This window comes from Ascaphus truei, chromosome 4, assembly GCF_040206685.1.
Source record: "Ascaphus truei isolate aAscTru1 chromosome 4, aAscTru1.hap1, whole genome shotgun sequence".
Lineage (NCBI taxonomy): Eukaryota > Metazoa > Chordata > Amphibia > Anura > Ascaphidae > Ascaphus > Ascaphus truei.
The window spans coordinates 115,022,907-115,045,487 of record NC_134486.1 but is presented as its reverse complement, the minus strand read 5'-3'; the positions used below and the strand labels follow the sequence as shown (position 1 = coordinate 115,045,487).

The 22,581-nt window shown below is 43.6% G+C and overlaps 1 protein-coding gene across 3 annotated transcripts in view; it reads right to left on the bottom strand.

Annotated features, from left to right (window-relative positions):
* The window catches only part of LOC142493050 (interferon-induced, double-stranded RNA-activated protein kinase-like), a 129,344-nt gene that overhangs the window by 78,818 nt on the left and 27,945 nt on the right, over nucleotides 1-22,581 (bottom strand). For all 3 annotated transcript variants that reach the window (XR_012800968.1, XM_075596485.1, XM_075596486.1), the window contains 3 exons: nucleotides 21,067-21,203; nucleotides 12,333-12,468; nucleotides 8,057-8,112 (listed from right to left, as the gene is read on the bottom strand). Coding sequence is in view for 2 of the 3 variants with exons in the window: in XM_075596485.1 (XP_075452600.1) it covers nucleotides 8,057-8,112; nucleotides 12,333-12,468; nucleotides 21,067-21,188 (314 nt within the window). In the remaining variant the exon portion in view is untranslated. The remainder of the gene's footprint in view (nucleotides 1-8,056; nucleotides 8,113-12,332; nucleotides 12,469-21,066; nucleotides 21,204-22,581) is intronic.

Here is a 22,581-nt window from a genome sequence, read left to right as displayed (position 1 = left end):
GCCATTGCCTCTCCCTCCAGCCATTGCCTCTCCCTCCCTCCAGTGTCTCTCTTGCACTCTCCAACCAGCTATTGTTTCTCCCTCCCCCCAGTGTCTCTCTCACACTCTCCCTCCAGCCATTGTGTCTCTCTCCCTCCTGCCAGTGTCTCTCTCATCCCCATCCCCATGTAGCTCTTTCACCCCCCCTCCCCATGTCACACTCACTCTCACCCTCCTCCCCATCTCACACTCTCACCCCCCTCATGCCACTCACACCCTCCCCATGCCACAGTCTCACACTCACTCCCCCATGTCCCAGTCTCACTCTCCCACCCCCCCATGTCCCAGTCTCACTCCCCCCCATGTCCCAGTCTCACTCCCCCCCATGTCCCAGTCTCACTCCCCCCCATGTCCCAGTCTCACTCCCCCCCATGTCCCAGTCTCACTCCCCCCCATGTCCCAGTCTCACTCCCCCCATGTCCCAGTCTCACTCCCCCCCATGTGCCAGTCTCACTCCCCCCCCATGTGCCAGTCTCACTCCCCCCCCCCCCATGTGCCAGTCTCACTCACCCCCCATGTGCCAGTCTCACTCACCCCCCATGTGCCAGTCTCACTCACCCCCCATGTGCCAGTCTCACTCCCCCATGTGCCAGTCTCACTCCCCCATGTGCCAGTCTCACTCACCCCCCATGTGCCAGTCTCACTCCCCCATGTGCCAGTCTCACTCCCCCCCATGTCCCAGTCTCACTCCCCCATGTGCCAGTCTCACTCACCTATGTCCCAGTCTCACTCCCCCATGTGCCAGTCTCACTCCCCCATGTCCCAGTCTCACTCCCCCCCATGTCCCAGTCTCACTCCCCCCCATGTCCCAGTCTCACTCCCCCCCATGTCCCAGTCTCACTCCCCCCCATGTCCCAGTCTCACTCCCCCATGTGCCAGTCTCACTCCCCCATGTCCCAGTCTCACTCCCCCATGTCCCAGTCTCACTCTCCCATGTGCCAGTCTCACTCCCCCATGTCCCAGTCTCACTCACCCCCTCTCCCCATGTCACACGCTGATGCAGGAAGCAACGAGATGCTGCTGTGTACTGTAGCACAGCGCAGCACAGCGCCACCTAATGGCCAAAAGAAAAATTTCAGCTGCAGACGGCTTTTTTCCCTCTGCTCCTGGCAAAATCGCCGCTGCTTCCTGCGCCCCCCCTAAACAATCTTGCGCCCCCCCAGGGGGGCGCGCCCCCCAGTTTGCGCACCGCTGGCTTATCCAACGCTATGCAATGCATACCTATGTTCATTTTTACAACGCCAAAATGGCTTATCCAACGCTCTTACGACGCTTTGGAAAGTTGTTTACGTGTATATAATATACTATTATGTTATATTACAGTATATGCACTATATAATTTATTTTTTTTTCAAAACTTTTTTTATTAGGCATAGTTAATTTCACATACATTGAGTTACTTTACATTTCTGGCCTAATACATGTAGGTTTTCCTTGTTCGATGCATTATATAATTTATGTGTGTGCTGTATATCTTATTGTCTGCGTAAAATATTTTGTGTATTTTAGCATTAAAAATGCCTTCAGGAACGGAACCTTTCATTTAAACAGTGTTCCTATGGGAAAACGTGTTTCGCTTTACAACGTTTCGCTATCCAACGCCATTTTGAGTAACGTATTGTGTCAGATAACCGAGGACTGCCTGTACATGCGTTGTAGTTATTAGTTTTACTCCGAAAGGAGCTTCAATCTAACCTGTACAACGGCACTGTCTTTGCATCAATAACTATGTATTGAATCTAAAGGTTTAATCTGCTTTAGAAACAATGGTGAAATGCAACATAGTAGAATCGGGACACATTAAAAAAAAAAAAACCATTATGAAGAACTAATTAAGAGTGCAGTTTAGTGAGCAGAAAAATTGCCTGAAGGAATCACAAGCAAAAAACAGGATAGGAAAATACCAAAATAAGAAAGCATTTACAGTACTAAGAAAACTACAATAAATGAATGAAACAATCCCAAGCCGCGAGAACTGGATATGCATAGCTGTGAAAGACGATTCGCAAGTGTATAACTTAAGATGTAGGAAAATGTAACTAACCAACTGTGATATAATTAAGAAGATCATTTAAGATAAAAGATAACAAGGGATTGCAGTGCCCTGTGGATAAGTCATATGGAGTTATTCCTGGAGTTGAACAGGAGGACATCATCTATCAAATACTCAAGAAAGTACAGCACTACCACTCATAAATTCTTTATTTTTCACATCTTATTGTTTACCCTTATCCCAACGTCATGGACACTACCCAGCCCTCACGCACCTCCCAACACTCTACTAGCACTACTACCACTGCCATGCCTCCTTTACTATTTATATTTGCTCTATCCTCACTTCTTTCCAAAACCTACACTTTCTACCATCCTCATTATTACTCTAGTTCCATTCATATATCTCCATCTCTCCTACCTTCTCCACTTCTTAGTTCACATGTACTCCTTTCCTATCTGCGCCCTCTGACAAACAGTAATACCCCTGCACTAAAACACACCCCTACAAATGCTCCACCCATTCTCTTTCTTTCAATGCTTCTCCTCCTGGTTTCTGGGGATCTCTCTCTCGATCCTGGCCCCTGCCTTATTTCTACATGTTTTCATCCTCGCCTCATCTTTTTTGTTTGACTGCTCAATTTATATAAAACACAGAAAAAAGGTGCTTCTAGGCGCTAAATTCCCTTAGAGATAGGGATGTGACAATGAATAAAAAAGAGAGTTGTAATAATAATATTAGCAGGGCAGCCAGGAAAAACTGGTGTGAACAACACCAGAGACAGACAGGGAACAGATACAAACCAGCGCCCGTATAGATATATGTCCAATGAGTCCAAAATAAAATCCGAATGGAGGTAGATGGGAGAGAAGAGTCCAAAGGGTCCAATGAAGGAAAGTACTCCAATCAGGGGGTCCATGACATGTGGACAGAGACAAAGAAGAAAATCATAGTGTAACCTGTATCAGTAATTGAATGAAATACTGCACAGATACAAAAAACAAAGGAGAAACAATAGACAAATAACAGAAAACATATACATAAAACACTAAAGCTGAAAATACAATAACTATTTATTAAAACAAAGGAGCCTGCTGCAGCGGGTCATCAAGGGGTTAAAACCCAAAACCCTACTTACAGCAGGACCGGAACTAGTGAGCGTATGATTCAAAGCATGGACAGATGTCAGAAGCAGAGAGGGTCCTCTGTGGGCTCTCAGATGCGTGGTGTATGTCCTTTGTTCCCTCCGATTTCAGGAAGTTCCCAAGATGGATGCAGAGGGAGGGGAAGATACACAGCTACACTCATCAAGCCCCACCTCTCTCGCGATGACGTCGTATCCTGCTAAAATGATCAGAAACGCTCCACAGACGGCTTTCTCCAAGGCGCCGTGACCTTGCGACGTCATCGTGAGAGAGGCTGTGCTTGATGAGTGTAGCTGTGTGTATCTTCCCCTCCCTCTGCATCCATCTTGGGAACTTCCTGAAATCGGAGGGAACAAAGGACGTACACCATGCATCTGAGAGCCCACAGAGGACCCTCTCTGCTTCTGACATCTTTCCCTGCTTTGAATCATACGCTAACTAGTTCCGGTCCTGCTGTAAGTAGGGTTTTGGGTTTTAACCCCTTGATGACCCGCTGCAGCAGGCTCCTTTGTTTTAATAAATAGTTATTGTATTTTCAGCTTTAGTGTTTTATGTATATGTTTTCTGTTATTTGTCTATTGTTTCTCCTTTGTTTTTTGTATCCGTGCAGTATTTCATTCAATTACTGATACAGGTAACACTATGATTTTCTTCTTGTCTCTGTCCACATGTCACGGACCCCCTGATTGGAGTACTTTCCTTCATTGGACCCTTCTCTCCCATCTACCCCCATTTGGATTTTATTTTGGACTCATTGGACATATATCTATATGGGCGCTGGTTTGTATCGGTTCCCTGCTCAATTTATATGATTTATTGCATGTGATTCATGCCGGGGGTCTCCGGTTCTGATATTAATGGGTATCAGCTCCAGAGACTCCCGCCGTGAATCCGATGGAAAAAAAAATGCCTTTTTTTCCTGCAAGACCTCTCTCGCCACCTGCTCTGCAGGTTCTTACCAGCCTCACGCCAACTTTTCCTGGCGTGAGGATTTTGGGAGAAACTCGCCATTCTAGAGCAGCGATTAGCCTCGATAAACTAAAATCGAGGCTAATAGAATTGCATGAGTTTCAGAACCTGTCGGTAAGTGGCTTATCGCCGCTCACCCGGCGATATGTTTTGGACGGCTGAAAAAAATTGGCAATTCATGCCTTTAACGCCCACTTATCAAGGCTTACAGAATAGCAGTAGGCATTTTGGTCGAAAAGGCCTCGATAAGTGGGTTATCGAGGCTTATAGAAAAGGTCCCACAGTTTTCCTAGCTAATTCTTATAAGGCAGCAATACTTTTATAGATGGATTACTAATAAAATACATCTATATTTCTATTTCTGGACAAGTCTCAACATTACCTGTAACATACAGTATGCTGTTAAACCTGCAGTTCAAGCAAAATCCTGCATGTGTGTATTTTTTAATAAATCAGTTCTATGCTATGAAAAAATACTTGTAAGCATTTGTTTGGAAAAAAAAATGTTAGACATTTTTAATGTATTCTAATGTAGCAAGCATTTTTGTTTCTATAGAAACCATTTACAAAGTTACATCCCCTTCTTCTGAGTCAGTCTCTGGCTCTTGAGCCCTGCCTTCTCTCTAGCAGTGCACCAATTATATCTAGTGCCCGCCTGGTCACATGATCTTCCACACAGAACTTTGCATGCTGGGTACTCTTGTGCAGCCCTAACAGTGAAATTAAATACCCCCCAGCCGAATCATTGGTTACAGGAGAACAGATCAATCGGCAATTTAGCCAATCCCTTGTCAGTGTGCAAATTGTATTGATGCACACATTGAATGGAAATTTTTATTTATTTATTGTTAAAAGGCAGTTTCAACTGCAGCCATAAGAGGTGTTGAGACAGGGCCCCTAGACAGACCGGCATAGCCAACACTTTGTCATCACCACAATTATTATTGACGATCAACATCCTACAAATGTCTGAGAGGTAAAGAGAAAGCAAACACTAAACGCAAAAACAATTCAGAAGCTTTGGACAACTCAAAGAAGAGAGCTGTATACTGGGTATTATCCGAGGAGACAGGAAAAATAATGATTGGGATTGAAACCAAACAAAAAAGACAGACAGCACAAGGATAAAGAAACTAAAATGGCTGCAGGCCAGATATATATCGCAAGATGAAATGACCATCGTTGGACAGGGATGGCACTCAAGATGGGAAGATCAAAAAAATACAAATAAAATGCAACTGCAGTACCTGGAAGATTGTTGGGGGGGGGGGGGGGGTCTTTTCATGCAACACTGGATACAAAAGGACTAATATTTATACATTAGTATATTTACATTTAATATTACTTTTGTAATTTTTATACTGTATGTTTTGTGTGACATTTGTATTGTGTTCAAATCGGCCAAAAGCTCTGTTGGTCACCTTTGGCTAATAGGGATATTGGTCATTGCTATAGAGAGGGGGGTGGTCAGGTTTGTTTGGGGGGGTAGGAAGCGTGGATTTTAGGGGTTGGTTCCCCTGGGAGGTGGGGGAGGGGGAGATTAACTCCTTGTGTGCCATAGCGGGGTCATGGTGCCATGAAATACATAGTATTTCTAGGTAGTTGTTTTTTGTAACACCTTGGCTGCGTTAGTGGACATGAAGTCATGCATGATGCAGTCCAGGTTTTTTTTTTTTGTCTTTATTACGTTTTCTATAGTGTGAAGACAATACAGAAGTAGGCCGCTTTGGCACCCGTGGCTAGTCGAATAAAAAGTCCTGATGAACAACTTTGCAGTATACAGAGTATGGGCTAAAAGGGACTTTTAATGGAGTTTTGGCCTTCGGTCAAAAATCTATTTAAAGTTGCTAGCAAGTTTATTGACCCTTTAATATTATATACATCACTGAAATGTATTAAAAATATCAACACTTTAAATGGGCAATGGATGGGAGGGAAGTAAACATAATTATGCCCCTTTGTAAAGCAGTATTAAGACCACACCTTGAATATGGAGTACAATTTTGGACACCACTCCTTAGAAAAGACATTATGGAACTAGAGAGAGTGCAAAGACAAGCCACAAAATTAATAAAGGGGATGGACAATCTAACTTATGAGAGGGTAGCTATTAGATTTATTTAAATTAGAAAAGAGGCGTCTAAGAGGGGTTATGATAACTATATACAAATATAGTTGGGGACAGTACAAGGAGCTTTCAAAATAACTATTCATCCCACGGGCAGAACAAAGGACTCGGGCCATCCCTTAAGGTTGGAGGAAAAGCTATTTCACCAGCAACAAAGGAAAGAGTTCTTTACAGTAAGGGCAGTTAAAATGTGGAATTCATTACCCATGGAGACTGTGATGGCAGATATTATAGATTTGTTTAAAAAAAAAAAAGTTGGACATCTTTTTAGAAAGGTATACAGAGATTTAACAAATAAATAAACATGGGAAGGATATTGATCTAGGGAGTAATCCGATTACCAATTCTTGGAGTCAGGAAGGAATTTCTTTTTCCACTTAATGTATGAGATATCATTGAATGATCTGTCACTGGGGTTTTTTGTTTGCCTTGCTTTGGGTCAATATACTGTAAGTATGGGTACAGGATAAAGTTTTGGTCGTCTAAACTTGGCATAGGTTGAACTATATGGACGTATGTCTTTTTTCAACCTCACCTACTACAGCATGTAACTTTGCTGTAGCTAAACTTTTCATAGAAGTATACAATTGTAATTACGAAATTGTGGCCAAAAATGAAAAGCCTACCCACTGTACCAGAGTTAAACTGAGTCAGACCCTACACTGTACCCTTTAACCTCAAATAGTGTGCATAATAAATGCTGTAATCATCAGATCATCTGGGGTTGAAATTTACAAGAGAGACAATACAGTTCAGGAAATTATAGTACACATGTTATTGGCTTTGAATAAAAAGAAGAGGGAAGATATTCCAATTATTCACAACACACTAAAATGGCTTTATATTGATGAATGCCAAGGGGCTTTTTGTTCTAAAATTCATACTTTAAACTGGAGTCTCTTCACATCATGTGTCACGGTATCTGCCTGCCATACTGTGCAGTCTGCCTTAAAAATAAGTGTTTTGGAGGGTGGAGGGTTGTAGAAAAAGTTACCCCTAATTTGTGTTTCATAGAAACAAACTCCACAAAGTTTAAGTGGCATTAACATCTATGCAAAATGTAAGAAACACATTTCTACAGTACTATGCAAAGCAGACCTTTTTGGCCAAGACTTTGAGAGTAATTCCATATCTATCAAAGTGGCTATTTGGCCGAAAACCCTATATACATTTGGCCAAAAGCGACTATACTGGCTGCACCAATAGATATACAATAAGGTCATTGGACAGATGTGTCGCCAACTGCAGAAAATTGTGTCTGTATCAATGTATCAAGATGCTTTCCTTTTTTTGCCCCAATGTTCTCCACCTGCGCAATGAGTGTGGGGAGTGGTTATGGATAAGTTAGGGGAGGAGACAGTCAGCATAATGTTAAAATGAGATGCATCAAAAGTTGCGCCTATAGTTCATACATATAAAAATCAGTTCTCCCAAATTAAAACCGATGAAAATCAAAAATGAAAATGAAGAATAATTTCTTATTCATTTCCACTTCCTTTACTAGCCCTGCTATGGGCAGAAGACGCAGGCAACACGGAGAAGTACAAAAACTAAAAAAAAATATTTTAAAAGTGCGCTAATAAACACCAACAATTAAAATAAGTCCATTAAACACTGATAATAAAAAAAATGATTTTTTTAAATAAACACTGTCAAAACAAACAAAAAATAAAAACAAGCATTGTATTCAAAAATAAAAAACACAGAAAACTGCAATCCCTACTTAAACATCATCTTTAATTTTAGTTTCATAAAAATACATTAATAGTACTAGTGAATTACCTGCTAAGTGAGTCAGAAACGGAGATCTGAAGTGAAATGTCTGAGGAACCTTGTGCCTGAAACGTGAATAGAAGGAGGGGTAATACATTTTTCCAGTAAAAGTAATAAACAGAGCAAATACCTAATAATTACCCCTAGTTCCCATATGTTCTCTTTCCCATTTTAAAGTGATGTCAGCACTTGAAGCAAAACCTTCTGTGTTTGTGCAATATCAATCATAGGCCTAGATATACTAAACTTCAATAAGGCAAAAATACACATTTAAGGAAAAAGTGGGTTATGTTTACCATGTATTGTATTTCATAACCATGTTAATAACGCATATTTTACGGACTTGAATTTAATTTAACGGCAAGCATGCAAATGAGTAAATGACACCAACGGACTTATCCAGATGCTATGCACAAAACTAATTTATCTGAAGATATCAGGCATAATAATAAAAGCACACATTTGTATCACCTACCTCAAGCTGGAATTAGGCCCATCTTGCCTATGTATATAATGGTTACTGCAGGAACAGGCAAGATGAGACTAGCCAACCTCTAATAGGTGACACAAATACATAACATTAACAATGTACAATTATTAAACCGTTAGGCTCAGATGCACTAAACTCCATTAGGCTACTTAACCCAATGCCTAGCCACTAAAGCAAATAACCCAACGTTAACCCAGTGATATTCCTTAAAGCAGCGGTGCGCAAACTGGGGGCGCAAGATTATTTAGAGGGGGCGTAGGCAGAGTGCGGCAAAACCTGGGCAGATGCTGTGCGCGGGCGGCCAAGAAGCTCAAACTCCGTGCTGTCTGCTTGCTGCGGGGGCGGAGCCTTGCTGCGGGGGGCCTAACTTGCACACAGACAACCCCTCCTCCTCCTGTCTGTTTGCAGTAGCACACGGGGGACCGGAGCATGCTTGTACTCCCCCCCAACCCCCCAGGTGAAAGTGTGTGACTGTTATTATTGTATGTTGTGTTGTGTCTGTGTTGGTTGTGATTGAGTGTGTGTTGTGTGATGTTGTGTGTTGGTTGTGTGTTGGTTGTGATTGAGTATGTGTTGTGTGTGTTGTGAGTGAGTATTGTGTCTGTGGGTGTGGGTGCTGTGATTGAGTATGTGTTGTGTCTGTGTTGGTTGTGATATGAATGTGTGTTCTGTGTGTGTTGTGATTGAGTATGTCTGCTGTGTCTGTGTTGTGATTGTGTGTTGGTGTTGTGATTGAATGCAGCGGTGCACAAACTGGGGGGCGCAAGATTATCTAGGGGGGTGCATGTGGCGTGTGGCGAAACCTGGTGTGCGCAGCCCGGCAGACGCTGTGTGCGGGAAGGTGAAAATGCTGTGCGCGGACGGCTAAGAAGATGTGCACGGGCAGGCAGCCGAAGATGTGCCCGGGCAGCAAAACAGGATAGTGCAGGTAGCGGGCATGTGATGGTGTGTGTGCGCACGCGCGGGGGCTTCGGAGGTACGGGGAGGAGCACGCCCCAGCGCTGTGTCGTCAAACGCCCCTCCTTCCGATGTCTGCCCTGCAATAGCGCTGTGGACCTGCTCTCCTCCACTGGCAACCTGCTTCGCTGCGATCCTCTGCAAGTGAAAGGGTAATCTGCCACTATATCAATTATACTATGAATGTATAAAATGAATTTAAAAAAAATAAAAAAAGTGAAAACACAACATTGAAACCGGAAATAAATAAATAAATAAATAATACATAATACTGTAGGTAGGAGTGTGGTTGACACTGGGGACAGCAAGCCAAAGAGCAGGGAGTATAAAAAGGCAAATGGGAGAAGGAAAAAAGGGACGGGAAGGGGGGGAAAAAAGGGACGGGGGTGGGGGGAAAGAGAGGACAGGGAGGTAGCAAAGAGGTGGATGAATGCTCCCCCCCCCCCCCCAAAAAAAGGATTGCCTTTGTGCACGTATGCTCTCCCAAGCTTGGCGAGACAAACAAAATTGACTTTGAAGCACACTCAGCAGCAGTCAATGCACACACACACACACACACAAACACACAAACACACAAACACACAGACAGCCCCGATCCACGCCCCCACGCTCGTGCTTGCAAAATTACGCAGGACACCCTGTGTTCATGCTTGGAGAGTTGGTGATGTCACCACTCTGAGCGGCAGCGTGGTCGCAGCCTAATTTTGCAAGCGCGATCTGTTGAAATATGTAAATATTTAGACATTTGTATTTACATTGTATACCGTTTAATAAAGGTTTTTTTTTCCCATGTGATTTTAATTACATCAGGCAGGGGTGGCCCGAGAAATTTCATTGATGAAAAAGGGGGCTCGGCATAAAAAGTTTGCTCACCCCTGCCTTAAATAATGTACTGTATGGTTATTTTGTTTCCGTCCATTAGTGCTAATGATATGCGAAGTTAGGCAGAACACCTCTTTTGCATATCACTAAAGGTCGTTCAGGTCAACAGGGATTTAACCTGACATTATGGGAGCTGGTGCTGAATTAGTGTTAACCCTATGTTAATTATTAAATGACGGACTTATTTTTGCATACAATTAGCATAGTGGATTGGAGTTAAACTAAGGAAAAATATGTCCGTTACCAATTTAGTTAACCTGACTGTGACAGGGTGAATAAACGTCAACAGCCCTATGCCTGGCAGACCTATGTGTAGGTCTGCAGTGCAGCAGTGACGAGGTTAAAATCAGTCTGATCCCAGCTGCCTCATCAAGGAGCTTTAAAAACCCCAGGCTGTACACACACACACATGCAGGCTGTCTGATCAAGAGAGAGTACTGAAATGCTGATGTAAGATTACTGCTATAAGGTCTGACTTCAAAATACACTTTTGATGAACTGTTTGTGTACTGTTACGCTGGAATCTAAACAGCCCTTGTTGGGAAAGGGCAAGCCCTGCTCAGGACTTAGTTTCTGTTTTGTATGCTGAAAAGAAGCAGTTTTGATTTTGTATGCTATATTTTTTAAGGCTCAATAAATAAGCCTTTGCAAGAAACCCACTCGTGGTTGCATGTACCCTGCAACACTGACATTATTTATAGGGTGACGAGACGTCCTGGTTTTTAGGGCTCTGTCCCGACTTTTTCTGGTGCGGTCCCGGTTTTTGGATCACCCTGGCGAGCACCGACTGTGCATGCGTGAAGAGCGCTTGCCGGCTGCTTGTGCGAGCTCCATTAATTTCAGCTCCGGGGACCCCCTGCTTCCAGAGATACTTGCCTCCAAAAGGGGGTGCCGGTATCTCTGCAAAGTTTAAAGCTCCCACGTCACATGGGCCAATAGGAAGCCACACCAGTGACATCATGGCTTCCTATTGGCGTGCAGGGCCCGGAAGCTTTGAAACTACGCCATAATGTGAACTTGGAGCGGCTACCGGCACCTACTATGGAGGTATGGCTCTCCGGAAATATAGAATATAAGTATCCATGGCACTACTCTAAACAACTATACAAGATATATATAACAATATAAATATAGTGTCAGTGTACAAATACTATAAAGCCCAAAATCTTCAGAAAGTTGCCACAGGTGCAGCACTCAACAATTGCTCTCCTATTTGAGCAAAGAGTCAGATTTAGAGTTCAAAGAAGAGTGGTGGACAAACATACAAAACAAATATGGATTGCTTCTGTAATAGAGTAGAGCTTAATGCATCTGGGCCTCTTTAAACCATGAATAGCTGGACACTTTGGCTACAAAAGGCTTAATATTTGCCCTTATGGAGATTAAGCATTTTGCGTTTTATTTGTACTGTGTTTATGTTGCATATTAGCTTCTTCGGTGGCTGAAGGTACTCCTTGTCAACACATTGGTAGCCTTATGCATCAAGACAGTAAAATTATTTTGTTCCATGTTTTATGGTAAGCTGGCACAGTACAAACCGTAGAAATGTGAGAAAATAAAATATAAAACACAAAGAACAAACAAGCATCCAAATTCACTAAAAAAAAACCTGACATTCCCGTCTGACTAGCTACAGCCTGTCTGACTGTTGCTCTTGTCACTGAGCAACGGTGACTTGTCAGTCAGGTCATTCATCACAGCACACAGCAAAGGCGCCAGGGGAGAATAAGATCGCTTATGGATACAAGGTTTTGAAAGGACAAATTAGTAAGCACTCAGAGACTGGGGTGACAGCAAATTTCTTAACAGTCTCATTGCAGACATACAATGCTTACAGGAACAAAAATCTGATTTATGAACTATAACAACAACACTTGTGTCTATGAGTTAGTCTGTTCAATCGCAGAATAAATGGATCACATTTTGAGAGACATGAAAAAGAATTCACCAATTTACCACAGCTGTACTTGGATTGTCTTGATGTTGTAGAGCTTCCAGAGCCATTTTAGCCGCAGTATTTTCTGCCGCCTTTTTCTTTTTGTCTTGTCCTTCTCCAATCTTTTCACCATTTATGAAAACATGATATGTAAACCTGAACAAAAAAAACATACAAAAAATATCTAATTTTATGCATAGACTACTATTGTTTGTACCATGCAATCGCTGCTAGGATTTTATTTTAAAATAAATTCCCAGAAAGTGCCATTTTTTTTAATATAAGTTCAAGTAACAAACATTTTAGCAGGGTTATTGGGTAGCAGGGTGAATCAGCAATCCTATTTTGTTGACGCATTCCACTCAGAAGTTAGCCACCGCAATTCCAAGGCAGTCCCAAACATGGGAACACCTCTAAATGTGACTCGATGGTCACAGAAATGCTGAACTATGCTCATATACAGCTGTATCCTAAGAATTAGTGGGGAAATCTATGATAAAATTCTACGGCAGCAGCAAAACTCACAATTGACAAGAACAGCAACATGGATCAAAATACTGGAAGTACAAATATAGGATATGCATCTGCCATCTACATTTTTCATAGTTTAAACTTGCTGGACATAATTCTTTTTTCAGCCTCATCTACCATCTATCGAGCTATATCTATATATCAAATTACCTTCTAGTAACATTGAAACGAATTACCCCCAGTAAGTGGGTAGACAAAGCAGTATTCGTTTTTGTAATGTTGTACGAAGGGGAGTTTTGCACTCTGTACATACATTTGTCATGCCAAAGGGTGGAAGTTCTGTAGCACCCATGCTCCAAAATAGCACAAAATCTTTCTTACATATTTACTGGAGTTAGAAGCTAAAAAAAAAGCATACATATTGCAGCTAGGCGGTTCCTTGTATTTAATAATACTTTTTTTTTTTTTTTTTTTAAACAAGACAACTTAGCTTTAATACAAATGTAGCACTTCAAAAATAAAAGGCAGCTCACAAGAAATGTATAGTGATTAATAGTAACTGGCTCTTAAGTATTTATTTTATTTTGAAGTGAAACTTCTTTGTTGGGAAAAAATGCATTGACTTGTAACGAAAAACCGTAACAAAGGCGACGTCACACTACCAATGGACATGCGCCCATCGTGCTTGCGCAGAAGAGGAGCATGCAGGCCCCACCACGCATGCGCAGTACCACACTTCTCCACCTCCAAGTACATTGGCGCTCCCCCCTCTTACAGCACGCATGCGCATTAATGGCAGAGGGCCTCTCCGCACATGCGTCACCAAAGCCAGGACTGACCGAGGGGAAGGAGAAGAGCCGGGAACATGAGAGAGACAGAGGACAGAGACAGAGAGCCGCGTCCCCAGAGATCCCGGTGCTGAAATAGACAAAGTCACACACATGCAGAGTCACACACACACACGCAGAGTTGCACACACACACACACACACACACCGAATTCAGTTAGTACAAATATTAGTTCCATACACATGCGTTATAAGTCACACTTCTTTGTGTTTTTTCACCGAAATTGTGTTTTGATTTTTAATTAAAAACCATCACCATCACAAATACAATTTGTATGACAAAAGACAGACGTTTCACTTAAAATGCGCGTGCTCGGCACACACACACACCCTTTTAATGTTTTAAGTTACACATCGGAGGGGTTTAATTTCCCTTGGCGCCTTTTTTGTGTGATGTCACTGTGTTCAACAAGTCCTTGTACAGCTAGAGTCCCCCTTTTCCTTATATTTATTGGTTCTGTGATAAGAACAAGGTGGGATAAGGGTAAAAACACACTTGCACCTTTAAGTGTATTAGGCTGGGGCCATAGAGGGGGTAGCAGGACTGAGGCGCGCTGACGCTGAGGCTCGCCTGCTGAAATCTGCGCGATTTCATGCCCATGCAGGCGAGCCAGCGGGCGCGATCAGAGGCGGGGGGAGACTGAGGGAGGCGGGGCAGTGACGTCGCTGGGCCAATCGGCCGCGACGCACCGACGTCAACGTCACGGCGCCGTGACGTTGACGCTGCTCCGCGCTGATTGGATGTTTTCAGCCGACAGTGCTCTGAAAAACAGCTTGGCTGTCGGCTGAAAAATCCAGCGCCTCAGCACGCCTCGCGTGAGCCCCCTCTAAAGACATCCTCATGGAGGATGCAGGGGCTCAGCGCGGAGCGTCCACACGGCTCAGCGTGGCCTGTCCTTCTATGGACTCGGCCTTAGGCATATGACCAAGCAGTAAAGGAGTGAGAGAGTTTAGCAAACACTATTATGGCAGTGATGGTAGTACATACAATTGGTTTCAGTCTTGAGAAAGGAGTAAAAATGGGTAGATGAGAAAAGAGAGAGCCTTGAGTAGAGTGGGGTGAATTGCTCAGAATAAAATGTGGAATGTAGACTCCAGAGCTAATCACCTGCATTTACAGTACAGATACAGCTACTCGGCCACGCTATAGCACAAAAACGCAGCCCGTTCCCTTTATTGAAGGGGAAAGTTGTGGCTGTGAGATTGCACTGCTGCGGCTTTTCTTCTGATGTAGCGAGTAGTGGGAGGCACAACATCTGTATGCCGATTTTCAACTATACAACACTGTAGGCGGACGCTCACAGAGGTATGCAAGGGAGACTGGTTATGGTGAAATTAAATAAGGCTTTTATTTCGCCTGTTTCCTTAACATCAGGAAACCATCCAAACAAGGGTAAACAAAGCTTCTATTCACTTGGGAATATTTCTAGTGAAACACTATGCATTCCACAACTCCTTTTAGATAAGCATGTCTCCCAGCCCCAAACATATAGCATGAAATGAACAGATATAAAAAGTCTTATAAATGAAAGTCTTATCTGTTAGCTGGGCTGCTGTAGGGGAAGCTTCTCTGCTCTCTTGGAACTGCACCCTTGTGTGCACAGGAAATGTCAGGCTCCAGGTTAGAATCTTGTCCCCTTTGTCTTGTGGTCAGCTTGTCGCTCAAGACATCTGTCCTTCCTTGGTTCAGCCCAGTTGTGGACTAAGGAATCTCTGCTCTGTCTCCAAGTTCAGCTCAGGTGTGAGCTAAGGAGTCTCTCTTCCTGTCTCAAAAGACAGGCTTTTCTAAGCAATCAGGCAGGTGGTGTTTATTAATTGACTACCAGCAGTTAACCACCACACTGCTGGATTAGAGGCACATTACCTGAACAGGGATAACTCCCCTGTTACATACCTCCCCTGTTTGTGGGAAGCTCGGGCTTGCCACAGCCAAAGCCCATCCTTCCACTCTCATTCTAGATATCTCTGTGAATTGAATGAGAATGGATGGAGGAAGAGAACCCTCAGTCCCGCTGGAATTGGAGCCCTTTCTCCAGTTTATTCGTGTCTCCTCCCAAAGGTGCTTGAGATCAGCACTCAGTCGCTCGAGGAGGACTTTTTCTAAGTATAGTCTTTTTGCTATGTGCGCGGTCATGAGATTTCCCTCGCGTCGGGTGCTCGTCTTATTGTAGGCAGACTGTATGGCAGTAGTTGGAGCGTTTAAAAACAGCCCTTTGAGTTTTCTGCTCTTGAAGCTGTCTCTCTGCCCTTTTCCCACTCAATGGGGTTGCTAGTTCAGCCTCTGTGGGATTCAGTGGTAATTCCACACCCACTTCCAGAGAATGTCCCATCTTTTCAGCTTCATCAGCTAATGATTCTTCTGGTTTTGATTCAGCACGTGTACCTTCTTCTTTTGCCTGTTGGGTGGCTGAAGGTTTTGCTAGTGCTTGTTTAGGTGGTTCAAATTTTGCAACCTTGTCTTTCAGACATGCGGTATTCCCAGCTCTCACTGTACCCTTGTCTTCATGGGTTTTTGTGGCTGTGGGACACTGACGCTTAGTCAGGGTCAATACTTGTCCTTGTAGAACTGTTATCTCATCTGCGAGAGATCCCTGTTGCATTGTGAAGCACTATGAATTTCTTTGCTCGGGCCACAGTTACTTGTTTTAGTTTCTGGACCTTCTTGTGCTCCCTTTTGTGCCGGGTCACCTTGGTTCTAAGCTTGGCCTCTAGCGATGCTTTGGTGACGTTCAGGGTAGCCTTCAGTTTCTCATGCTTCTTTGCGGGGACATACTGGGTAATCAGATGTTTCTGCAGCACTTGAATTTCTTTAACAGCCTGCAGATTGTCTTCCTGCAGAGTTCGCTGCTTCTCCTCGGCCTTCTCGAGGTGCGTACGCAGACCTTGCAGTTGGTTCTGCAGTCGGTGCTCTGCACCAAACTTCTCACCTTCCAAAAGTCTATTTATTTTTTTAAGCTCGTGCAGCTTTTCATTCTTTTCCTTGACGTCGTTTGTCAAATGAAAATTTTCTTCTTTGAGTTTTAAGTTTTTTCTTTTTAATCTTAAATTTTCTCCTTTTTCAGTCTCTGTACTATTCAGGTAGTCAGAGGGGGTAATCAGGCGGTGCACAGCTGCCGTCAGAATATGAATCAGGAATTCCACACGCTTAATATCTAAAAGGCTATATTTAATGAGTGCATAACACGAAAAAGCAAACTGCTACAAAAAACTTCTTGGCGGTTTCGTCCCGCTGGGGACTTTGTCAAAAGAGTAACTCACAGGACGAAATCACAATTCATGTAAAGCTATTATAATATTTATTGTGATTTCGTCCATTTATTACCATACATGTTATATGATATATGTTGCTGTTTCTGCTACATTAACACTGGCAATTGTTTGGTGCAAGATAGATCTTTGTATCTAGACGGCAGTGTTAAGAATTGTTTTTTAAACATTTTGTGGTTACTTGTTTGTTACTGCATGAGATTGGCCCTGAGTGACGTCTTATAAGTGAGGATCTGTGAGAGGGTTAATTAGAGGTTATGTTACCTAGACACTTATTACTTCATTATACATCTGGTGTGTTTAACATCTGATTCAATCACATCCACCCAATAGACATTCTTGTCTCCCTATATAAGCGTCACTGGGGTCAATGCCAGTTACTCTTTTGACAAAGTCCCCAGCAGGACGAAACGCGTCAAGAAGTTTTTTGTAGCAGTTTGCTTTTTCGTGTTATGCACTCATTAAATATAGCCTTTTAGATATTACGCGTGTGGACTTCCTGATTCATATTCTGACGGCAGCTGTGCACCGCCTGATTACCCCCTCTGACTACCTTACCTGCACGGGCTGGAGCACGCGACATCACATTCCCGGATCAGAGTAACTTCTCTCAGCATTTGAGTCGGATGCGACGTGTCAAGACTGTGAGTAAATACCCTTTCTTTCCCCGCATTGGGACTGCTTTCCGTATGTGACACTGGGTCTGTGAGGGCAGTGGCGGAGGATCGCGGTGTGTGTTGCCGGTCATAGTCTCCTGGCTGGAGACACGGCGCCGCCGTTTGCATCTATCCTCCTTACCACATGATTACCCCGTCCGGTGGCTGAGTCACTAACACACTGAGCACATACAGGGCTCACATTTACTAATTATGTTCTAAAGTTGGACTCTGAACGGAAGCTTTTATTACGTTATTTATCCATTGGATATCTTTTGGGTCATTTGTAGTGTCTATGTGTGCACAATTTTGGTAGCATCGGTCAAACCTTGAAGCAATTCTGGGACACTTTGTATCTGTACTATTCAGGGCCTCCTTGCAGTCCTCCTTCCATTTACGCACATCTGCTATGAGAATGACAGTCTCCTGGCGTGAGACTTCCTTCTCTAGGTGGAGGGTCTGAAGCTCCATCTGAGAGACTTGGAGATCTGTATTAAGATTGACAATCGTTTCTTTAGAAATGTCCAGCTCCTCAGTGAGACTGTGTAGTTCCTTTCTGGAAACTTCCAGGTCTATGCGACAGCTGTTGGTCTCATTATGTGAGGCATCCAGTGCTCTGCGGAGTGTATGAACCTCTTTCTGAGATACGTCTACGTATGTCCGGACACTGTTGACCTCCTGTTGTGAGGCATTCAGCTCTATGCGAAGAGTGTGAACCTCTTGCTGGAAGACTGTCATCTGCTTCAGTGCCTCCTCATATTTCCGCTTCAGCTTAGCCATCATTATATCAGATTGGCTCTGCTTTTCATCCATGGCGGAAATAGTAGCGTTTGCAGTATCTAGCTCAGTCTTGAGATCGTCCAATTCTGTCCTGGCCAAAGAGTACATTGTGAGCACATCTTTCTGTAGCTTCACGTTATTTTCCAGGAGCCGATCACAGTCACGCCTGGCATTTTTCAGGGCATCCTCAGGGCTGGTCAAGGGATCGACACTCATTGGTTCCGGCTCTGCTTCCCTGGGATGGTTGGTTGGGGGTTCCTCACTATTGGCACCGGACAGACACTTCTTTCGGGTACACGACTTCTGCCTTGGGCCCTCTGGATATTCGGTTAACCGCAGGACGAATTCTCCATTTTCTCTAGGCTGCAGGGCATCTCGGTCCCCCTTTTTCTCCACAGGATCTCCGGACATGTCTGTTCCTTCCACGGTAAGTGACGAACCGCTTTTCTTTTTCTTTTTTTGCCTTTTTGTTTTGGATGACACCGTCCCATCAGGGATACTGGGGTCTCCATCTTCATTCGAAATTTTAGCAGCGTCACTGGATCCACCTGGCTTTTCTTACAACTGTAACAGCTGATGGAAATACTCAGTGATCCACTGCTCCCGCTCTGTCTCCTGCCGATCATATTTGTCATCATAGGGAGCGGTCTTTTCGGTTCGTACCGAGCTCAGGCACCCCCACCATTCTTGGGGTGTTTTGTGGGTGCGACTCGGTTTGGGTTCCCCATAAGAGATGTCTTCCTCCTCATCGGACTGGAAGGGCCACTCTTCCGTGGGGTAGGGTTCATTACAGGAACGCTGCATCTTGTCCTCCATTTTGGGGCCATCAGGTGTAATTTTCTTCCTGACCTCAGGAGGCGCTATTGCAGCTGTTGCCACTGTATTTGCTAGAACCCCCAACTGTGGTAGTCCTACAGGTGGGCCTATTTTGCTTGTAGAAGTTGTAGCTCTCACAGGCATCTCTGTAGACTTTTTTTTTCCTCTTGGGTAAGTTTACAATATCAGCAGTACTGTGCACACATTTTCTCTCATCAGGTATACAGGATGTGCAGTTGCTAGGTAAAAAAGTCTATTTGGTTTACACCATTTACTTGCTAGGTGTAATCTCTCATTAGATATGCTGGATGTGCAGTTGCTAGGTAAAAACTTCTGTTTGCTTTACACCATTTACTTGCTAGGTGCAATATCTCTGCTTCAGCCAAATAATGTGATTTTCTGCTTGAGTTCAGTCTCAACTTTGGGTATTATGACATTCACTCTTCACACTTTGGGATACCTTTTACACAGCTCAGCAATTCCTTTTTTTTTTTTGTAGGCAATGTTACCCTCAGCACTTGTTTACTGAAAATTCCCCTGCTTCAGCACAGTCTTGCATCAATTTTCACATTTTTTTGCATATACTCCATTCACAACTGGTAGTCCTATGCAGTGTGGCAGCCTTTACTTGCAGAATCAGTACCGCTCGTGGGTCACCATCTGTATTCACTGCTTCAGCTAAACATTTGAAAACAACAAACGCCTATCCCTTTAAGGGCTAACTCACTTCTTGAACCCTGACTATGGCTGGAAGGCAAACTATTTCAATGACCATATTACACTTTATTGTGATAGGCAAATAAGGTTTACCTGCTTTAGCAGTCTCTCTCTCTCTCTCCTCTTGGGATTGGGGAAAAGAGTCCATCTGTGGTTTTGTAAGCTCCAGTGCAGGTTAGATTTCCTGCCTGGGTGTGTATCACTTTAATTCTGGTCTCTGCTGCATGAGATTTTTTTTTTTTTTTATGTTGCTCAGACTGTTTGTAGATAAAAAAGCACACAAAAAAATTTCACAGCCAACTCCGGTCCCTTCTAACTTCAAAGACCACCTCTCGTCCCACTTCGGACACCATATGTAGGCGGACGCTCACAGAGGTATGCAAGGGAGACTGGTTATGGTGAAATTAAATAAGGCTTTTATTTCGCCTGTTTCCTTAACATCAGGAAACCATCCAAACAAGGTTAAACAAAGCTTCTATTCAATTGGGAGTATTTCTAGTGAAACACTATGCATTCCACAACTCCTTTTAGATAAGCATGTCTCCCAGCCCCAAACATATAGCATGAAATGAACAGATATAAAAAGTCTTATAAATGAAAGTCTTATCTGTTAGCTGGGCTGCTGTAGGGGAAGCTTCTCTGCTCTCTTGGAACTGCACCCTTGTGTGCACAGGAAATGTCAGGCTCCAGGTTAGAATCTTGTCCCCTTTGTCTTGTGGTCAGCTTGTCGCTCAAGACATCTGTCCTTCCTTGGTTCAGCCCAGTTGTGGACTAAGGAATCTCTGCTCTGTCTCCAAGTTCAGCTCAGGTGTGAGCTAAGGAGTCTCTCTTCCGGTCTCAAAAGACAGGCTTTTCTAAGCAATCAGGCAGGTGGTGTTTGTTAATTGACTACCAGCAGTTAACCACCACACTGCTGGATTAGAGGCACATTACCTGAACAGGGATAACTCCCCTATTACAAACACCAACAATCCAGATGCAGTGGGTTTGTGTAGTCATATTACTAAGCTCTGGAAAAGTTATATTATTAAAGACAATTTTCAATGGGTCTTGATGGGGAGAGAAGGAAGACGGGAGATAATGAGAGGAAAGGAATATCAATGCTGGGGTGAAAAGTTAAAGGTGACTTAGAGCAGCGAGACTTGGAAAGGAGTGCAGTGCGACAGAAAATCCATATATTATTAGACTTATAAAACTTACATGCGATTATGGGATGGACCCGTTGCTAGGGCTTCTCGAAATTCTGGATTCTTCTTTTTATGTGCACAATATGTAATAAGCTTTCCCTTGTAGTTTAGATTTTTCATCATTGCTTCAGACATTATTAGCAAATAAACCTTGAGGAGAAAATAAATAAAAACTTAGTTAATCTGCATTATTGTTTGCATCTTCAAGAGACAAATATTAGGTAAATCACTCAATTTAATTAGAAAAGGGCAAGTAATTTTCCAGCAATTTGGTTGTTGGCATTCATGCACTGAAATGTATGCTCAGCAATCAGTTTAACAATGTGTATTTCTATACTTGGCAGCAAAAACATTTCTACACCATAATATGTGCTACTTTTACAAATGTCAAATCACAAAGCAAAATGAAAACATTTAAAAATAATAATTTTGTCTTATAAAACCCCAACTTAGTAGGATTTAAGCCAAAATAGACACTGTCCCAAAGAGCTCAACACCTAGTGCTCTTTGAGTTGCAGATCAAGTGACCAACTTTATGTTGTTGAGATTTAAAACAGGTCCAACTATAGTAAAGCCATCATCTTTATCATTAGGTCATTCCTTCACCAGTCATTGTGGTTATAAAGTGCAAGTCAAGGGATCTCCTTTCATCTTTCTTCTTCATTGTGCTAATATTAACTCCTGGCTACAAAATAACATTATGCAACAGCCTTCGTAAAATTCCTCTGGCTCCCTCACCTTAGGCCGAGTTCAGGGTTGCTGCTACGGACGCTTGCGTCCGTGCGCGCCTCCCCCGCGTGCTCCTGCAGCCCAGTGATCTGTGTTCAAGCTGCAGGAGTCGGGTCGCGGCATTTTGGGGCGGGGCGAACATGTCACGTGAAGCCCCAAATATAATTTTTGGTTGTAATGGCAAAATGTAGCAGCGTCAACGCTGCACTTTGCCGCCGGTGGAGTTTTTAGTTTGAACACTCCCACCGTACAACCTGAAATTGCGACTGAGGTGCGCACGTCGCGTAGCAGCCACCCTGAACACGGCTTAAGTTTTCAGTTATACGAATCATAATTCATGTAGGGCTAAAAACAGTGAAAAAAATAAATAAAATAAAATATATATATATATATATACTAGCTGAGAGCCCCAGCGTTGCCCGAGATGTTTGTGGTGTGGGGGTGGCATCTGGGTGGTTGGGTTGGGAGTGGTCCACGCGGCCCATGGCGGTGTGCGGTGGTACTGCTGCTGTGGCTGTACTGATGGTGATTGTATCGGGGTGCTGATTTGGGAGGGTTTGGTGCTGATGTGGGGATGCGGATGTGGGGTTGCTGATGTGGGGTTGCTGATGTGGGTGTGCCGATGGGGGGGTGCTGATGGTGTTGATGGGGGCTGGGAATGGCGGGGGGCTGAGAATGCCGGTGTGCTGGGGGGGCAGGGGATACCGGTGTGCTGATGTGGTGGTGCTGGGGATACCGTGTGTGTGTGCGCGTGTGTATACACGTGTGTGTGTGCGTGTATATACATGTGCGTGTATAC